General features: G+C 34.7%; 1 protein-coding gene across 1 annotated transcript in view; it reads right to left on the bottom strand.

Annotated features, from left to right (window-relative positions):
- LOC138711640 (uncharacterized) overlaps positions 1-22,600 on the bottom strand; it is a 146,618-nt gene that overhangs the window by 33,468 nt on the left and 90,550 nt on the right. Inside the window, exons 20-25 of the mRNA XM_069842771.1 lie at positions 20,714-20,822; positions 17,637-17,746; positions 16,040-16,223; positions 10,666-10,752; positions 6,424-6,578; positions 4,171-4,420 (exon numbers count right to left, since the gene is read on the bottom strand). Of these exons, the coding sequence (XP_069698872.1) occupies positions 4,171-4,420; positions 6,424-6,578; positions 10,666-10,752; positions 16,040-16,223; positions 17,637-17,746; positions 20,714-20,822 (895 nt within the window). The remainder of the gene's footprint in view (positions 1-4,170; positions 4,421-6,423; positions 6,579-10,665; positions 10,753-16,039; positions 16,224-17,636; positions 17,747-20,713; positions 20,823-22,600) is intronic.

The following is a 22,600-nucleotide window of genomic DNA, read 5'->3' as shown; positions in this document are numbered from 1 at the left end:
AAAGATAAAGGTAAGTCAGCTAGATTTATCTTCGTGATATAGCACAAGTTGAACTGCATTTGGACATTTATCTTTGCTCTTCGTTTTTTTTTTTTTTTTTTTTTTTTTTTGGAGAAAATGCTTACTAGAGCATATGAGTTCCAGCGAAATTAAATTGTCGCCAATTCATGTAGCGTAAGGAACAGACACAATTAATTCAATACGGGAGAAACTGGATTAGTCACGTATCATATACAAATAAATAAAAGTACTGACCTATTTCATCGGTTGCGTCCAAAATGCTATAGAAATCATGTACCAACATTATTAGACCTATCCATCAGACACAAGAGTAATGTCTGACGTCAACAATATATGCAGGTGTTGTAATGTCTCATGATTGGCCGTCTTCTATAGTAGACCTACACCTCTCAACGTAAAATAATAGGCCTGTATTCCGATTTCATATTTGATATTGTGCTGTTTTTTTTTTTTTTTTTTGCTTTCTTTAAAATAAAATCTATAATTTAGCAGTTTAGTAGTATTGAGTGGCTAGGGGGGTTAGGGACGACTCTTCAGCATGTCGGCTTTACAGTGGACTATTGTGTCCACCCCGAATTATGGGATGAATGAGAATGAGGTGTACCACCCCACCGGCGGCATGAGACCCTCACCCCCTCACCCAATGGACCCCCTACACCCCCGCCTTAAGTTCATACCGCTGAGGTGACCAAGAAGAACAGTATCCATTTCGACAGTCCTTCTAAGGTGTCGAAGCATCCTCGGAAGTGCTCTTAAGGAATGAATCCTGGCAGAGATATTGCGAAAGGCTCAGAACCCAGAAACCGTTTCGGAGAGGACGCCCCTCCTGCAAGCGGATGAAGACATGCGTCATCACCTGAATATGCCTATGGAATAAGATGATGAAGATGAATGATATGAAATCTAAATTCTTTTTCTACAGGAAGAGAAACGAAAATTGAGCGTGGCAATGAAATTTTCAACCCGGCACTTGCCTAAATAACTGTGGAAAACAACGGAAAAACCACAGTCAGGTTAGTCGGTCAAGGGATTTGAACCTCGGACCTTCTGAATACTGAGCCACCTTGCTCAGTAAATAAAATCTATGTTAAATACTAGGGTATTTGATAAGTAATGGAAACAATACTGTAAATCAGTACTAATAGCGGTGACAATTGATATCTTGCATAACATAATATTAGAGCAGCGATTGTTTCATAAATTTAAATTAATGAAAGTCTCGAAGTAGCCATGTTTTGTAAATACAGTGGCTGTTTCTGACTTTTAATACAGCATTACAGCCCTAAAGATACGAAAAATGGTGCCTCATAAAAATTCAAGTTGCAAGAGAGAAACATGCAACTCAGTAGTTTAGGATATTTCAAGAAGACTGAGGTAGACAAGTCTGGAATTTGGGTGGAAGCGAGGCATTCGCTTTCAATCGAAACTTGACATCCGAAGAGCTTTAGATTGATCAGTGAGAGTGATGCCTAGAAATGCTGCTGCAGATGGAGTCTGCTGTCTTCCAAGAATTTGGCAACGTATTGTTGACATGGCAAGAGACTATATATTAAGTATGTGGTGTCTAGGGACCGGATGTTTAGGTTTTTAAGAAATCCATTTTAGGTTATCGGAATAGGTGAAATAAGTATATTTTAGGTTTTTTATCCAAACTGTGAAAGGGATCACAAAAATTGCCTGATTGTTAAAAGTGTACGCTGACAGTCAATTTTAAAGATGGAATCATTTCCAATCCACTGTCGTAATAAATGCGATTTCACTTGTTTCGGCATAGCTTAACAAAAAACAAAATATAAAATTTCATTGTTAACACCAGAATAAGACACACTGCACAGAGACCTCAGAAACGTTCACAGCTTGTACCCGCACAATCAAAATCACAGTATTCTATCAGGAAACATGTCCGAAAACTTCATGAATTTCAATAATGCGTCTTTTTCACAGTTCATTCACCTCAAGAGAGAGTTTAGTCACTTAATACCCTCCTAATGGCATGTCATATCTGAGATCAGTGGAAATTCCAAATTACATACAATCCTAATCAGTGCCCTTGAGAGGTGAAGACTGCTAAGCAAAGAAAGACGGAATTCCCTGTTAAACATTTTATCCAAAACTACAAAAGACTAAAGGGTAAAGACCGTATATTGGGTCGCTTTCTCCAGTGCAGAATATAACAAAAATTATGAGATGTATTGACATTTCTATGTGTATTTATATACGTAAAAAGCAGGAAATCAGAAAGAATACATATTAATTATGATTTGTTTTTTTTTTTTTAGTTCTTAACGACCAATTTAGGTTTTTTTTTTAGATTCAACAGAATTTTAATGCATGACTCTTATTACCAAGATTCGGAAAATTATTTAAGAAATTGTGAGTTTAGGAATAAAGAAAAAAATAGGTAAAACCTATGAATCCAGTCCCTAGTGATGTAAAAAGTAATCTAAATATATTTAGTGTGAAACAGCAACAATGTTACCATTACTTTTCGAATTCCCTAGTAAATAATATAGAGAGACCCAACGAAAAGTGAATTCCGCCGTCAGTCGTCCCATACAATAGCTATAGAATAGGCCTCTTTATTAAATTAAGGAATATATGAAATAATGGATAATAAAATGAATTAATGAATAATAAAGAAATATACGACAGGAATAAATAATAAGTACGCGAATATTATGAAATATGACATGATATATACTTATCAAAATTAATTATTAACAGGCCTATATTTCGCAAAGTGGCCACTCTCCACTTCCAAAGATTTTTTGGGCCTCAGTTCCAAGTGTACTTGAATGTCATTGACCCTTTCTTCTTTAAGTTTTTTTTTACAACAGTGGCTTATTATTACACACTGATCTCCAGAATCTCCACATATGAAGAAGCTTATTAGCGTAAGATTGTGAAGTGACTCGTGTTCCGGGATATTTCGGCCAGAAACTTATTTTACTTAGGTATTTAACAACGCTGTATCAACTACTAAGTTATTTAGCGTCGATGGAATTGGTAATAGCGATATATTATTCATTTATTTATTTGTTTATTTATTTATTTGTTTATTTATTTATTTATCTATATATTTATTTATATAATAATTATGGATCGTGTGTGAAATATCAGTAAACATATGAAAAAGGATATTTCACACACTTCTCTTTGTCCAGTGTTATAATATCTAGCCTCTTTAGCTAGCTTAGCTTGTCTTGCACCCATTTTTCCATGTGGACATTGGACTTAGAGCAAAAATCACAAATATAGGCTACCTACAATAAAGTTTTAGCTGTGTTCTTTTTTGAAGATGTTTAAGATTTTTAGATTCTTCATTTATTAGCTTGATCTTGTATTCATAAAATTTTTTTGATGTAGAAATATAAATACTATCCTATTACAGTATTTCTTTCTCTTTCTTTTCTAGGTTAGTTCGCTGAATTGTGCATAAATAATGCACGTCAATGCAACAACGCCAGAAAAGAAGTGGAATAATAGGGCCTATTGCATCGTAGACAACAATCTGATATACTCATGCCTACGCAAGGTAAGATTGGTTACTTTTGTAATATGCATGGTGTTAAGCTATACATAATCTTAAAACAAAATCAAATCTCAACAGATTACGGATATTCAGTCGTTATTCACATAGCTATAAATAAGGAACAGTTGAAAGAATTGTATCCCAATACAGCACAATTTTTTTACTAACGACACCTAAGACCCATCGAAGTACCAGTAGGAAGGTCACTACTATGATCTTTTCCCTTCATCTTTATAAATAAATCCGTGACAAGGATTATATTACAGATATGAAGCATTAACAAAGAGGAAATAGCAAACGAATTGGAGTCGCGAATTAAATTAATTTTTGTTTTTTCGGAACAAGTTTTAATGTCGGCAGTGGGTGATGAATTGTTACAAACATTTGTAAAATTCAATATTTTTATGGTTGAATGTATTACAATAATTGTCACTGCATTCATTCATTCATTCATTCATTCATTCTTGTATTATTTATTTATTCGTTCATAATTCATTCATCATTCATTATTCATTCAAATATATGAAATCACAATTTTTTGGGGCTTCAACAGGTATTTGTAAGACACGATTTGAAATAAATGTCTTCTATTCTTTTCATACTTTAATTCAAATTTACTCTGGAGAGGATATTTTCAGTACATCGGCAGGCCGCCTTTCTTTCATTTCTAGATTTGTCTTTTCCTTTAAAAGATATTTCCTGACAATAGGGCTAAACACCGCCGGGTTTAAATCTTCTAATTTTGGCGCTTCCGTCAGTAAGCTAACCGGAGTCCCCACTGCGAAAACGATGATCAGTCCCATCAGCGTGTAGTACATGAAAGTAACTCGAAACAGGGCGAAAGCCTCAGCTTCCGGTACCTCCGACCTGGGAATTAGAACTTTACATTAGTAGGGCAAAGGAACTTCACCATCCAAAAATCTTACAATAATTTCTTTAACATCCTAAAATAATTAGTCAATTTTGTGATAAAATAATCATTAAAATTGTCCAAAAATTTGAATTTTAATATTAAAAATTATATTTTAAAAGTCCTGAAATTATCAACTTCTGCATTATTAATCCAGAAATTCTTAAATTCTTATTGAAGATACAAAAAAAATGCACTTATGAGCGTAATGAAAGAAGATTTTAGAAATATTCTGTAAAAAATTCATGATCAAATATTATTTTACTCTACCGGTATTCTAAAATAATGCAAAACCTATCTCAATGTCTTAAAGTATTGTAATAATGACCAAAATAATATTCTTAAATTTCCTAAAAATAAAGACATAGATGTATTCTTACAAATCCACGAATTTCGTTTATGATGAAAACCAAATAAAATGCAAAACAATATTTATTAATTTATAATAAAGAAAATATTTTTATTTAACAAAATGCTTCATTCCTATTCGAGAAATCTCTCAGAAATATGCAAAAAAATCAATTCTTGAACAAACATTTTTAATGTCCTAAAATATCGCATTAATGATCAGAAAAGTTTAAATATTATAGCTAAGTAATGAATTATACCAGAAAATATGCATTCATAAATGAGAGATTCTTAAAAATTACACAAAATCTTCGACAAATTGTTTACACTGACAGTAATAAATTACCATAATTAATCCTTGAACTTAAAAGTAAGATCAAAAGTATTGATCTTAATTTACCCGTGTTAGACATCAAAAGTAATAAATTCAACTACTGACATTAAAACACTGATGCTGTTTATGTAAAAGGGCTTCAATCTCATTTTTAAATGTGACTTTTATGCTGTAATTAGTGTAGTTAGTTAAAATTTAATTACAAAAATGAAGATAATATGTTTTTTTACAATTATGTTTATATTCTGACGTGTAAATTAACTAATAATAATGAACTAAAATTTAATTGTAGCTGTTTTTGAAAAATTTGTCTTTTGTGGGATAAGGCCTTTTATCTGAACCCCGTTCATATGCTATTTTTATCATGCAGCAATAAAATTTGCGCTGCTATTTCGCTTTCTTAAATGAATAAGGAATAAATATACGTTATATATTTTTTATTCTGTGATTCAAGTAAATTATATTTCAATACGTGCTGGATTCATTAATTCAAAGTGTTCTGCCCAATGACAGGTCTTTCATTGCAAACCCAACATTCTCCAGTCTTTTCTATTTTCTTCCGTCCTCTTTGTCTCTTCACATTATCTATATATCTTAATGTCGTGTATCATCTGATAGCTTCTTCTGTCCCGAACTCTTCTCCCGTTCACCATTCCTTCCAGTGATCCTTCAGAAGGCAGTTTCTTCTCAACCAGTGACCCAGCCAATTCCTTTTCCTCTTTCTAGTCAATTTCAGCATCATTCTTTCTTCATCCACTCCTTCTAACACAGCTTCGTTTCTTATTCTGTCTGTACATTCCACATGCTCCATCCTTCTCCATATCCACATTTCAAATGCTTGTAGTCGCTTCTCTTCATTTCATTGTAATGTCCATTGTTCTGCCCCATACAATGCTACATTCCACACAAAGCAATTCACTAGTCTCTTTCTTAGTTCTTTCTCCAGATATCCGCAGAAGGTGCTTCTTTTTCTATTACAAGCTTCCTTTGCCATTGCTAATGTTCTTTTTACTTCTTGGCAGCAGCTCATTTTACTGCTTATAGTACATCCCTTTGTGTATATATGAAGCTGTCCACTTGCTCTACTGCCTCAGGCATATCAAATATTGCTTGATTTGTTTTATAATATTGATTTGTCAACATATGTATAAACACAATGCGAGGGAAATGTTACTTAGAAAAGTTCACAGAGCTTTACTATGGCACATATCAAAACTAAATAGGCTATCTGATATTTACTAATTTGCATTGATATATGGTTAACAGCGATAATCTTACATAGGAGGCTCTGATACCGTGTTGTTAATACGACAGCCCTCAACCGAGGTTGATAAGGATTTATACTTGAAGGTGCCGCTAGCTATCGCCATCTGGTTTCCAGACACTATCCAACCCATTATCAGCAAACAGCTAATACTGCCGATAATTGCACCCTGGAACAAAATTGAAAGATGTTACACAATATCCTTTGCTATGTAGTGAAACAATACAAACTTTATTGTTAAATTCAATTTTACAGAACGTAATTGAAATTACTTCTATCACGATGAAAATAATTACACTGTGAGATCTTAAACAATAGATGTAAGAACACATTTTAATTTTGGTAAATTTCACACAACGTTATCTGGCGTCCGAAACGGGTCCTTTGGATTTCTCCTATCTCATCGTTGAGAGGGCTATTAATTAACAATGGGCATTAGCGGAATTTTCTGCTCGTATAACCAGCTTAATACTATGACATAAGGTAATCTAATTGTTTAGTACTGGTACATGTGGGAACGAAAGACTTGAGTAAAAAATTGCTTTGAGTAGTAGACGATGATGATATCATCTTCTCTGTTACGGTCAGTGGAAGGGAGGAATTGCCTTCCCCTTTACACGTGTTCGCTATGTGCGTATTCCGAATCTCACCGCTGAGCAATCTGATGGCATCACGGTGTTCTAGAGATGGGTAAAAAATAACACAACAGTTATTTTGGAACTGTTCCGGTCTCGGAACTGTTGCAAAAATGAACAGTAGGTCGGAACCTCCTGTTCCGAAATAACAGTGTTCCGACTCCGAGCTCCTCACTTGCCCAGCTGTTGCGAGCTCGCAGTACCGCGTTGCACAAGGTATGTTCCGACTCCCTCGGAACTGTTGCAAAAATGAACAGTAGGTCGGAACCTCCTGTTCCGAAATAACAGTGTTCCGACTCCGAGCTGCTCACTTGCCTAGCTGTTGCGGGCTCGCAGTACCGCGTTGCACAAGGTATGTTCCGACTCCGAGATAACAGTCACTTCACTTCACTTCCGGGTTAACGACACTTCTGCCTACTTAAAAGGCTACTGTGTCATAATTTCAATATAAAATAGCTCCTAGTTTAATATCGTAGTGCTTAATACTATTGAAAATATTTAAATACTTAAAAATTCCTAACAGTATTGTTAAAAGTATAATTAATTGAAAATAATCTAATGTAGTATTGCTTTAATCTAATGTAGTATTGTTCCCCATCCGCACTTCACCGAAACGGACAAGGGAATGGAGATAACAGTCGGAACGTCGGAGCTTGTTCCGATGAACCAACGACAGCAGCAGTTACACTGTTCTCGTTGTTCTTTATGTTGTATTTGGAACTTCGTTGGATGAAGTTGGTATTTGAAACTCTCACGTGGTTGGAGGGGGGCGCATGGAAATTGAAATCCTTGCGGTGGCGCGAACTTTAATATCAACATTTGTAAGACTGGCCAATCATCTGTAATGTTATAGTAAGTATTTAATAATCTGTAATATTCATTCCCGCTTTATGGTTTATTTCACCATTAGTTGACTAATTCTGTTTTATAAACATTCTACAAAGTCATAAAGTACGCATACTATTATTAATTCATTGATCAGCTGATTCTATACAAAGGTTAAAGTCGTAAATGGTAATGAGTGGTTTAGTTACAATGTCTGTATGTCGTTTGTTGAGGTTAAGTCTGACAAGCACAAGTTTTTGTGCTATCTTCTCTGTTATCAAAGAACGACAAAAATGTTGTAGCATTATTTGTTGGAAACTACCCATATAAGTACTGATTTGGAGAGCGATGTTTAATGCGAAGTTTAAATTACACTTTGGTAAAGATGCGATTCCAACATTTTACTAACTCACTGCGGGGTTTCCAGGTTTCTGTACTGCCAATATATATCTTTTTTATTTATGAAATTGTAATATTTATTATTATTATTATTATTATTATTATTATTATTATTAGTATTATTATTATTACAACTGTGCATTAAGAAAAGTAAAAATAAAAATTAATGATTTGTTTTTTTTTTTATTATGTAAGAGAGAGAACAGAAATTACATACCATATGTTTTAAATGTTATGTTATTTTTTTTAGTTGGCTACCATGTCTTTATAACTTTATGTACGAAAACAAATTGTTGTATTCTGTCCTTGTAGTCAACAGCTGTGTAATTACTAACATTAAGCTTTTGAGTTCTGTCCGCATGCACAGCAATTTTCCAAAATCGATTCGAATGTGCATTGCAGTGCCATCCATAGATAAAAATGTGTACTATGTCATGCCTATGAGTGCTCCAGTGTGAGCTGCATGGTGTTATTTGTCTATGGTGAAGAGGGAGGGTACTGTACCGTTCGTTTGAACGACTCAACGACTCCGACTCATCACCACTGGTGACTGTTATTTCGGAACTGTTATTTGGAACATAGTATTTTTTCGGAACCGGAACCGTCGGAACTGTTCCGGGAAAAGAACAACTTCGCCCATCACTACGGTGTTCCGAATTTCACAGATGCTCCACCGGTGTCGCACCGGTGCCATAAGCTCGCAGAGTGATGGCAGTCTCCATCAGCCGCCATCAGTGAATCTGATTGGTTCTTGTATAGGGCGGGAATTAGCAGACGAATGACATCGTGCACTGTTGTGTCATGGCGGTGTGTTCTGCTTTGATTCTGCTGTATTGTTTGTAATGAGCACAACATAAAAACAATATGTTAATGGCTTATGAGCGAACATGTCAACGGACCAGTTATTACTACTGGTTCAAGAAATAAATTGTTTAAGCTTTCTTTTCTTTGAACGTGATGGCAGTACGGAAATTTCGCAAAATCTTGCTAGCGTAGCACAGACAACAACTTACACACTCGCCATGACAGCCATCGATCCTTCCAGCAGTTTTGTTCCTATTTTTCTGCAACATGACGTCATTGTTGTCCACCGGTCCGGTGAGATTCGGAATACGCTGTATGGTCTAGCCAAATACTGGTTTGCGCAGTAGACCATGATGACATCATCTCTTCTGTAGCGACTGGCAAAAGGGTGAAGTGCCTCTCCCTTTGTGCGTGCTTGATTAGGTCTGACATTCCCAGTTATAGTATAGCCTTTTAATTTCTTATAAATCAATTTGTGTATGATACGAAAATTAGTACAAAGTCCCTGAATTCGTGAATTAGACGCAAGAGAAGGTGTTATTTGATTTATTTCCATATCTTTACATTTCTTGTCATAATGTGAATAAAAAATTGATCATATTCGGAATTTAATTATAGAACATTTGTAAAACCCCGTTTCTGAAAATGTTTAACAAAATCCACATACAACATTAATTTTTACTGTACGTTGTGTAGATATGAGAATGTAAATTACAATTACTTACGCAACATTTGTAGACATACATTAACCGTGTCCTGTGATTGGAGCGGTATCTTAAGAGGCCTAATCGATAAACAAACTATTCTCTTATCTCTTCAAAAGAAAGCGCTGTATTTGACGCCGGCTGGTTATTAATTGGACGCGATTACTATACTAATATCTCAACTTATCTAATGAATGTCAGCATTTAAAAGATCCTAATACTTCTTATCAATAGCGACTGCTATAAAATAATATAGAACAGCGCGGTCTAATCCATTACCGTCGACACAGTTTGAAAATAAAAATTAATAAAAGCCCCAGTTTTTAATGCTATACAATATTATTTTTGGAAATGTCATTGCAAGGAAGGAATATCACAGACATAATTTGAATTAATTAAGTATATACATTTTGTCTTTCCACACTCTCTTGTGTGCGACTGAGTGTGCACTGTCGCTTCAGCTCTACATCAGCGACCGTGGAAAGATAAAATGTTTGCACTATCGATAATATAATATTTGAAAAAAAAATAAAGTTTAAAATACCTTGGGTTTAATATGTCATACTGCCGGGAACAACATTTACTTATTAAAATAAAGATTTCCCACAATATTATGTGGAAAAGTAAGAACAATTTGGTAAAAGGCTTTGAAATGCATGGAATTAAATTATATGAAGTAATTGAACGTGTACCACGAGAATTTAAATTACGACTTCAGTGTGCCACATATTGAAAAATGTTGAAAAGCGCTGTCTTAGATGAATGCCCGATGGCATGTCCGCTCCAAGACAAGGAGACATGAATGTGTGTATATCTTATTTTGATAGAAAAGGAAAATAATCTGTATTCTGCGGTATTTCTTGATATACAGTGCTTCAGGTTAACTTACTTTTGAATTTGCTCTGGGGTAAAACATTCCAAACGTGAAGAGACCCATCATGGCTCCAGAAGTGATTCCAGAGACACTGACAGTTAACTGAAACAGAACGCATATACGTTATGTAATGCAATGTATCCGGTACTTGAATAATAATATATTTGTCAATATCTTGTGCTCTCCATAACGGATACAGCTGAACAAATGCAGCGTTTGCTTGGCTTATGCGATGGCTCCTGGGTTCGTTGATAAGACGCTGCCCAAATAATGAAACTCTGTCACAGTTTCAACATCATCTCCACTTATTTGGAACTTCTGGATTAAATCGATGATGCTGTTTATTCGCATCTCCATTGTTTTCTTGTAGAATAGAATACTTTTTAGAATGTACTGTAATATTATATTGTCTTTGGACAGCACATAGCCGTATTACACAAAGTAAGGTACATACTTGTGTGAATACATTACCATTTGTGAGTATATATTTCTACAGTTATATCAAAATACAAATTAAATTATGTCTCTTCAAATTCAGAGACACTGTGTACACAATTGCGAATTAACCGACATTTACAATAAATCTCAACATTTCTTCATCTCATATTTTTTAATATATCGGCAAGTAAATAAAATTGTATGATTTGATACCAACATTATTATAATAATTTTGAGTTTTATTGTATCACACATATGACGCAACTATATCATTTTTATGTCGTGTGTTATGGGAGTGGACGTTAATACGAGCATTGAAATTATCCAGGTTGTCTTTAATGTATAGTCTGATCCGTTTGGGTACGGATAATATTAATTTATTATTATAAAGCTATTATGATAGTAGAAAAAATTTCTTGCTGGTTATATTATGACTAAAAGATGGGACTTTCCATATATGACAATCAACAATGCATCATCTGAAAGGACAAATGAAAATCATAGATGATTAAAATGGCTACTACAAATCAACAGCGGACACAATGTGTTCTTTGGTATATGCTAAATTTGAGAGTGTTAAAAGAGTTCAAAGGGAATTTCGACGTGAGTACAGTGTGCGTAATGCACTTAAATACGATTCCCTATTGTTGTGGTATCGAACATTTGTAGAAACTGGTTCTGTGCTAAAAACAAAATATATATATATGCAGGAGGTAGCAGGCGAAACCCAGTACGAGAAGCAGCTATTTCTTGACTTGATCCCTAAACTCCCCAGATCTAATCCTTCCTGACTTCTTCGTGTAGGGTTTTGTTAAAGACATTGTCTATTCACAGAAACCCAGGAACATTGATGACCTGAGAGTAAAAATTACTCAAGCTTTTCAACAAATCACCCCTCTTATGTTACAACGGACATGGGCTGAATTGCATTACCGTTGTGAGTTGTGCAGGGTGCGCAATGGGGATCAAGTTGAGCTCTGAGGAATCTCCCATATTTCAGTGTTGTATGGACAAAGTTTCAACAAATAAAGTTCAGTAGTAACTGTTTACGGTCTCTTTATTTTATTCATACCCAAACGGATCATTCTGTACATTAGAGTGCGGAATATGAAAATAGAAGAGAGTCAAAATCCCGTATTCTTTAAAAGCCGCTCTGCATAATTCTCTGACTGACATTCCCTTCCTTATTCTAATTGCCTTCTTTTACAACTTGAAAACTAACTAGTAGAATTACCCCAAAAAATATTTACATAAACTAAATAGTAATAAAAGAAGTTAATCTTCATTCCTGCCTTGGCCTTCAATTTGTAAGTGATTTAGTTTATATGTCGAAATTTAATATCTAGTAAATTTGGCCGTTTCCTATAAAGTTCTTTTTTATTTCCCTTGAAGTGTTGGAGTTGTATAACCAAGTCTATTGTTCTTCTCTTCCCTATGGATTGTTTATTGTTCTATTTGCCGTGAAATCCACTGAAACATCGTGGATGTTCAGAAGATTATATAATTTTCCTGGTAAAATAATTAATTTTTCTTTTCTTGTGTGATGATTTTATGAAGCCACAAAGAGGATTGTCATATCCTTTCCTGTATATTTTAGTGCAGAAAGTGAAAATAGTTCATTAAATTATATGAAAAGAAGGTAAAATTGTTTATACAATCATGTAAAGTCTTGTTAAGTTTTTGTAAAATTGTTGATCATGAAAGTTTGTGGTGTTCTATCTACCAGTGGCGGCTCGTAATCAAATCTCCAGGGTAGGCAAAATTTACAGAACATTTTTATGTAATTCCCGCGATTCAATGACAGCTCGCTTTCATCATGCCCCCCGAAAATGTAACTCTTGCTTACATAACAATACTGTTACATCAATGAGCCGTCTCATAATTTGTCGGTTTTTTCTAGTTTATTGTAATACTGCTGTCTTGCAACCCTTGTTGTTCAGACAACATTTCCGAAATTGGATTCAAATTCTTTTCAAGTCTCTTTAGACTTACCGAGTTACAAATATGATCTGATTCCAAGTACCTTCTTTAGATTACAATAACAAACGTGACCACCTACAGCTTAGCTTTAACTTCACTTCCTGTTAGCCATTTATGTGTTTCATACCATACTTACTTACTTACAAATGGCTTTTAAAGAATCCGCAGGTTCATTGCCGCCCTCACGTAAGCCCGCCATCGGTCCCTACACTGTGCAAGATTAATCCAGTCTCTATCATCATATCCCACCTCCCTAAAATCCATTTTAATATTATCCTCCCATCTACGTCTCGACCTCCCCAAATGTCTTTTTTCCTCCGGCCTCCCAACTAACACTCTATATGCATTTCTGGATTCGCCCATACGTGCTACATGCCCTTCCCATTTCAAACGTCTGGATTTAATGTTCCTAATTATGTCAGGTGAAGAATACAATGCGTGCAGTTCTGCGTTATGTAACTTTCTCCATTCTCCTGTAACTTCATCCCTCTTAGCCCCAAATATTTTCCTAAGAACCTTATTCTCAAACACCCTTAACCTATGTTCCTCTCTCAAAGTGAGAGTCCAAGTTTCACTATCATACAGAACAACCGGTAATATAACTGTTTTATAAATTCTAACTTTCAGATTTTTTGACAGCCGACTGGATGACAAAAGCTTCTCAATCGAATAATAACAGGCATTTCCCATATTTATTCTGTGTTTAATTTCCTCCCGAGTATCATTTATATTTGTTACTGTTGCTCCAAGATATTTGAATTGTTCCACCTTATCGAAAGATAAACCTCCAATTTTTATATTTCCATTTCATAGTGTTTCATACCATGAAGGATTAAATTTTCTTGCACCTTTAGCACTGACTTTATGAACAATAGAGCTTAATGCAGGAGTGGGTCGTCCATTGTCCAAAATACTTCTCTTTTCAATGTCATTACGACGCGAAAACGGACAACGTAACAGTTTACTTATTATATCAGTCATAATATAATATTATTGTTATCACTTACATTAACTATAAATCACCAAATATACGTAACATTAATATACAGTACGTACTTGCAAAAATCACATTTTCTAAAATACACTGTTAAAAAACATCTTTTAAAACACACCGTTTAAAAACTGTTATACTACTCGTAACAATCTACGTTCCAACTCGTGAAACTTTCAAACAGAAATTTCGCAAATCGTAGGTGTTCGATAATGCTCGTGGGTTCTCGTTAGGGCAGGCAGAATTCTAGCGCGCTGGCTTCAGCATAGAACGCATGCGCTAAGAAAGCATTTAGAATAGCGATCTTTTTTAATCCTTACTCCAGGGCCAGCTTTGAAGTTACGTGGAAGGTCGGCTAACTTCGCTTGTGCCTACCTTCTGACGCATCGTGATCTGTCCAGTGTATTCTTGTCGCATAAATCGAACTGCCAGTAGTAAGCAACGTCCAACTAACCCTCAAAAAATCCCATTCATAGTTAATTGAAGAATTTCTAAGCACCTAGACAAGAGTATATAATTATATAAGGTTTTCCAAATGTGTTGGGGTAGTTAATAAATATCCACTTTTAGGTTTTCCTAAATGTGTTGAGGTAGGCTTAGCCTACCCTGCCTGCCCTGAGGAGCCGCCTCTGCTATCTACCCATCTTTCTTTTCTGTAAAACCTACCGAACGTAATTTGAAATATACAAATATGGTTATAAAACAGAGTCCCCTATTCTTTACGATATAATCGCTAAGTAATTTTTGTCTGCAGTTTACTATGTTAGTAACAAAGACACAAAGTACTGATCTTTTACTTCAAGTTTAAAATGAAATGTTTTTTATTACTGTTGTTATTTAATTGATGAAAGTACGTCAGTTTTCTCCTGAAATATGCCTATAATTATATCTCTGAAATATACTGATAATTATACATCTTGATTACACAACTCTTAACACTGTATCACTTCGGAAAACGTGAACCAACATGATTACAAAGAAGAGCTAAACGCAATCAAATATATAGCGCAAGAAAACGGATACAACCTCAACATGATAGACAACATAATACGAAAGACAAAACATAATCACAAAAAACATAAGAATACAATACAAACACAAGAACACAAAAATACATCACACTAACATACGAAAACAAAAACACACACAAAATTCAACTTCATTCAAGAAATTAAATTACAACATCGCATACAGAACAAATAATAGGCTACCTACAAAAACATCTCAACACACAAACAACACAAAGAAACAAACACATACAACCACACAGGCGTATACAAACTCAAATGATAACACCTGCAACAACTTCTACGTAGGACAGAGAGGCAGATCATTTCAAACACTTTACAAAGAACACATCACAGCCATACCAAATTACAAAACATTTCCACATATGCAGAACACATCACAAAAGCTAACCATACATACAGAAACATCAACACATATGTGGAAATTCTACTCATCCAACCAAAAAACCAGAAACTAAACAAACTAGAAAAATATGAAATATTATACAGACACACAAAATTATATCCAAATGAAATTCTCAACACACAGCTCAATTTCAGAACACACACACTCTTTGACTCCACATTACACTACACAAACATACCCCAAAGGAAACAAAATAAAAGGCACGAAGATCAGCAACAACCAGTTCTGATGATGGCCAATAGCAGGCCGAAACATATTAACAAGGTAATATAAAATTTAACACGTGAAAGACACATAATACTGATAGTTATCTGAGATGCAACTAAACTGCAATGTCCACAGCAAACTGACGTAATCTTCATTCTGTTTTCGACATAAGAAAAAAATAGTAATAATAAATAATGCGAAGGAACATTAACTTTTACTTTTGTTTTCTGACATTTGAAAAGATTGCGAAGTGTAGAGAAGTTATCTCCAAGTAGACTACATACGATAATATGCATACAAATATTTGACAAGTTTTAATGGTCATATTTTTAAACTTACCTCCCATATACCACCCATTTTGTCAACCACGAACACCATAACGACGCAAATGGATCCGATGATAATGATGATTATCTTTATAACGGTTTTGGCTCCTTTTTCTGAGAGTTTGAGTTTTAAACAAGGTCGGACGAAATCCTCAAACAGAGTGGCTCCCAGAGAGTTAAGACCGGTTGACATGGTGCTGCAAATCAAACAGTGAAGTACATGTACGCATATGTATTTGGTTGAGTGCGAGAGACAGCCTCAAGATCTTAATTCTGCCTGGTGAAGTAATAATAATAATAATAATAATAATAATAATAATAATAATAATAATAATAATAATAATATATAATGTTGATTTGATCATAAGAATAACAATAATACTGTTTATTATTATTATTATTATTATTATTATTATTATTATTATTATTATTATTATTATTAGTGGACAGTTTCAAATTCTTGGGTTGTACTATAAGCAGTAACATAGCTGCTGCCAGGAAGTCAAAAGGAGAATAGGATTGGCCAAGAAAACTTTTAAGAGAAAAAGGAGCATCTTGTGCTGACCTCTGGGAAAAGAACTAAGGAAGAAACTAGTGAAGTGCTTTGTATGGAGGGTGGCATTGTATGGGGCAGAAACACGGACATTACGACGAAGTGAAGAAAAGCGAATAGTAGAAGTATTTGAAATGTGGATATAAAGAAGAATGGAACGTGTGAAGTGTACAGACAGAATAAGAAATGAAGCTGTGTTGGAAAGAGTGGCTGAGGAAAGAATGATGCTGAAACTGATCAGGAAGAAGAAAAGAAATATTTGTTTGAGTCACTGGCTGAGAAGAAACTGCCTTCTGAAGGATGCACTGGAAGGAATGGTGAACGGGAGAAGAGTTTGGGCTAGAAGAAGATATCGGATGATGGACGACATTAAGGTATATGGATCATATGAGGAAACAAAGAGGAAGGCAGAAAATAGGAAAGATTGGATAAAGCTGTCTTTGGGCAGAACACTAAATGAATGACTATTATTATTATTATTATTATTATTATTATTATTATTATTATTATTATTATTATTAAATCAATATAAAAGTATAGTGTATATATCATTATTTCATAGTTGAAATTATTAAAAATTATAGTTTATTTAACGACGCTCGCAACTGCTGAGGTTAAATCAGCATCGCCGGTGTGCCGGAATTTTGTCCTGCAGGAGTTCTTTTACATGCCAGTAAATCTATTAACATGAGCTTGTCGCATTTAAGTACAGTTGAATGCCAGTCACCTGGGCCAGGATCGAACCCACAACCTCGAGCACAGAAGTATAGCGCTATGCCGACTACGCTACCCAGGTTGAAAATTACAATTATTTTGAGTTATATTTCCATGCAACAATACAACTAATGATGAACTGTGGCTTTCGAATTCTGTTATACCCACGGAGAAACATTTAAATAAATCTTACAATGAGACAAGTTTCATATACAGAATGTAAACAATGTAACTGTCAAACTTATACATAAGATATAGGGTGTTAAATTAAGAACGAACATTTAAATAACTTTACTATTTTCTGTTAGTGTTCTTTGAAGTTTAAAAATATAGAAATACAAACCTGAGAGCAGCGCTGAAGACACCGGCTACAAATAGACCAGGAAGACCCGGCACAGCAGCACCGATGTCAAGCACGTAATAGGCGAGAAGCTGATCCGTACGCAAGATCATCTGCGAAAATAACAGCTCAATACAAGAAAATGTATTTAGAAACTAACACCAAGAACACACACGTAAGCTATATATATATATATATATATATATATATATATATATATATATATATATATATATACAGGGTTAGTTAAAAGTCCCGCACCACCTAAATAACTTTTGAACCATACGGTTCAGAGACATGAAACTTGATATGTGAGGATAACCATATACTAAGAACTCAATAATGGTATGACCGAGTTCTTTCTACTTCCAGTTAAATCGGAAGTAACTCCAATTCTCTTAGTTTAAATGGAACACCCAGTAGGCCTATATTCTTTATTTCTGAATAGTACTCATTACGAGCTTTTCAAAAATTATCCACACTTGATACTTCTGTACAAATTCAGTGTTACTAAGTCAAGGAAACCGAAAAGTGTATTCAATATTAAAATAATAAACGCACCAACTAAATAACTTTTGAAGCATACGGTTCAGTGATATGAAACTTGGTATGTGAGGATAACCATATGCTTAGAACTCAATAATGGTATGACCGAGCTTTTCTACTTCCGGTTTAACCGGAAGTAACTCCAATTCTCTTATTTTAAATGGAATACCCAATATATATATTTTTATTTATGAATAGTGCTCATTAATAGCTTTTCAAAAAGTACCCACACTCGATACTTCTGTACAAATTAAACCGGAAGTAAAAAAACACTGTGAGTTCTTAGCATACGGTTATCCTCACATACCAAGTTTCATATCACTGAACCGTATGCTTCAAAAGTTATTTAGGTAATGCATTTATTATTTTAATACTCGATACACTTTTCTGTTTTCTTGACTTAGCAACACTGAATTGTACAGAAGTATCAAGTGTGGGTAATTTGTGAAAATCTCGTAATGAGCTTTATTCAAAAATAAAAATATATATTGGGTGTTCCATTTAATATAAGAGAGTTGAAGTTACTTCCGGTTAAACCGGAAGTATAATAAACTCGGTAATACCATTATTGAGTTCTTAGTATATGGTCATCCCCACATACCAAGTTTCATGTCACTGAATCACATGCTTCAAAAGTTATTTAGTTGGTGCGGGAATTTTAACTAACCCTATATATATATATATATATATATATATATATATATATATATACACACACTATACACACACACACACACACACACACACACTGGGTCATTCATATATCGTGGCACCGCAGCGGAAATAACTGTTTTATTCAAGGTCTCGCAATGCAGTTTGTTCTGTGTTCGTTTTCAACACGTTTCTGGCATCTTCTTATGAAATTACCCTTTACTTTTCTTAGTTCTCTTTGACAAATTGAATTGATCTCTTGGCCAATGTTATCCATAAATTCGTATAAAGTATGTGGATTCGTTTTATACCATTTTTCTTTTAATGATCCTCAGAGATAATAGTTACAGGCGGTTAAATCAGGAGATCTTGAAGGCCATATGTTAGTGTTGATCACTCTATCATCAAACACTTGTCGAATTGCATGCTATGAAACATTGGCTGTATGATCCGTCGCCGAGTCCTGGTAAATAACGCGAAGCTATGTTAATTCTCAGTTAATTACGCTCGTATTCGCATCTCTAGGCAGGGACTACTTTAATGGTACACAATCAACTAAACATCTTATAATGGATCTTAAACCAAGAAATGAATTCGGAACACCTCAAACTCTGTGCTTCAGTAGCTGACCATGACAATACCTTTTAAAAATATTGGAGTGCTAGAGATCAAATGACTTTATTGTCAAACGCCTGGCAGTAGAAAACAACATAATGTATGTATGTATGTATGTATGTATGTATGTATGTATGTATGTATGTATGTATGTATGTATGTATGTATGTATGTATTTTTTATTGTATTGGCTTATTTTACGACGCTGTATCAACATCTAGGTTATTTAGCGTCTGAATTATATGAAGGTGATAATGCCGATTAAATGAGTCCGGGGTCCAACACCGAAAGTTACCCAGCATTTGCTCGTATTGGGTTGAGGGAAAACCCCGGAAAAAACCTCAACCAGGTAACTTGCCCCTACCGGGATTCGAACCCGGGCCACCTGGTTTCGCAGCCAGACGCGCTGATCGTTACTCCACAGGTGTGCACTGTATGTATGTATGTATGTATGTATGTATGTATGTATGTATGTATGTATGTATGTATGTATGTATGTATGTACTGTTCTCCAACCTGGAGATAAACCGTGAAAGGAATGTGCTTACTATTGCGTAATCTATTTGGAGCGAAGTAGATAAATAATATTAGAGTTATAACGTCAATTTGAAAATCATGCGCTCTCCTGCATATGTTGTTTCCTGTGTGGAGGGATTAAAAGACCAGGAGATTAACAGTGATCTAATTTTGTAACTAGGGTAGTATAAAAATGTGTATATCAGTGTTATGGTTTGTGCTTTGAGAGATAGCTAATAGAGATACGAGTACCCACATGTATGACCGTATGACATCTTATGACATCAACATTCATTCACAGCATAACCCCGCTTCGTTTCATTTCCTGGAGACTTTCTCGTGGTTGGAGTACAGTATGTATGTATGTATGTATGTATGTATGTATGTATGTATGTATGTATGTATGTATGTATGTATGTATGTCGAGCTAAAATTTGGTATTAAGCAACGCAAAACTTTGTCTACATACTGTTCTCCAACCAGGAGATTAACCGGTAAAGAAATGTGCTTACTATTGCATAATCTATTGCAGCGAAATAGATAGATAATATTATCGTTATAACGTCAGTTTAAAAAAAAAACATAAGCTCTCCTGCATATGTTATTTCCTGTATGGAGGGATTGAAATGCCAGGAAATTAATCGTGATCTAATTTTGTATCTAGGGTAGTATAAATATGTGTGTATCAGTGAGACTTTCTCCTGGTTGGAGTACAGTATGTGCATTACGTTATCTTAAGAGTGAAATCGTACCTTTGCCTGCAGAGGGTCACAGTCATGGTACGTAGCAAATATCAGCAGGCCGATGAAGCAAGTGATAGTCTTGATCAGAACTAGTCCAAGCACGAAATATATCATTGCCCTGAAACAGGAGTGCACGTTCTGTGCATATGAAACATATCCAGTCTACAGAAAATAACATTAATAAGTTTCATTTTGACACATATTATTTCTCTCCCAAGTAAGCAGCCTGAAGAATATTGAAGCATGCTTTCAGTCAATTGATCCAGACTTTCTTTTCAATTATTGTAACCTGTGGTTTTAATATAAACAGTCTGATGGGATGATCATATTACCCAAAACACACAACGTTTAATTTCGCCTACATAACTAGTAAGATAATGCTTCTTACATTACACCTGTTTACTAAGGTGTCAAGTTGTGTTAGGTTTATTCTTCATGCTATCTCTTTTTTATCGTTGTGGTGTCTGCACTACTTAAAACTCGTATATCAGTAAATGTTTACAGTGTACATGGTTAATGAGGTGAAGTACTTTTTTTTCCAGTTTAAACAAAGAATTCATTACCACGCTTTTATATCTGCATAGACGAATTATCTAATTAGTCCAAAAGTTTTTGAATGGTTATTTAATATAATAATAGTTGGACATTAAAAACCGAATAATAAATGAATACAGCATTATGAATATAAATAATGTATTATATTACGCTACGTTATTTTAATGCACATTAGGCTTAATACTGAAATTATAATTCGCTTATAATATACCCGCGGCGAATTCATGAATATTTCAAACTGGTTATGTAGCCTATCTCAAAGGGATATCTATGAACGCATTAAAAAGTACAGTACATATTATTATATGTTATAAAATTAACATATTAATGAAACGAATATTTTCATGAGACTTAGGCCTACTTCACCTAATTCCTGTATCTCCTACTGGAGCAATGGTTCTTAACAAAGGCTCGACATCATTTCCTGTGGCGAATGATTTTGCCTATCTAGCTCCGTGAAGTTCCATACTTACTTTGTCCTCTACACCTCTGTAGGTTGTTTTTGGTATTCCTCTTATGCTGCTGCCTTGAGAGTTCAATTTTAGAGCTTATTTCTCAGTGGATTTTACCTTAGAGTGCGCCTAATCCATCTCCATTTTATTCGTCTAATTTGTAGTTCAGTTGTTCTTTTTTACTGTTTCTCACAACTACTTGTTTGTATAGCCAGGCAAAACTCAAAACATAGCGCTTCCGTTCTCGTGTAGCGCATGACGTCGTTGTTGCACCACACACAGTAACTGATAACGAGAGGCGTGACAGGTAGACCATTGTATACACTAAGATTGACCTTAAATGCGCTAAGGTAGTAGATATAGAACAACGCTATATTACACTGTATATAGTAAATCGTACTTCACAGGAGCAGAACTGTACTCATTAACAGTCTCACTTGTCAGGAAAAATAATTCAATCCCCACTCCAATTTGACCAGTAGGAGCATTTGGTTTCTGCGCACCTTGAAATGAATTTTCCAGGCTAATTGTATTTGGCCATGAATGTTGAGAGTCTTCTAAGGCAGCGGTTAGTAAATGTTTGGATGTTGTTAAGTCTACAGTTTCCTTTCAAGTCTAACATCCATAGAGAGGATCACTTTTTTTCATTTCCGTCAATATTTTTAATTTCAGACTATACAATTGGACCTCCATATAGAGTACATACAACAGTGTAGTGTGTCTATTACTTATAATTGGACATGGAACATCTATGCGATTAACAGCAGGGTACAATTAATTCAAGAGTGAGATCCCAAAACTGGTTCAGTCCATTTGGCCATTTTATAATATATACATAACTATATGTGATTTTTTTAGACATCTATCATTATATTTTAACCGTGTTTCC

This window comes from Periplaneta americana, chromosome 13 (genome assembly GCF_040183065.1).
Source record: "Periplaneta americana isolate PAMFEO1 chromosome 13, P.americana_PAMFEO1_priV1, whole genome shotgun sequence".
In the NCBI taxonomy this organism is placed as follows: Eukaryota; Metazoa; Arthropoda; class Insecta; order Blattodea; family Blattidae; genus Periplaneta; species Periplaneta americana.
Note: the sequence above shows the minus strand (reverse complement) of the source record. Positions and strands in the feature narration are given on the sequence as shown.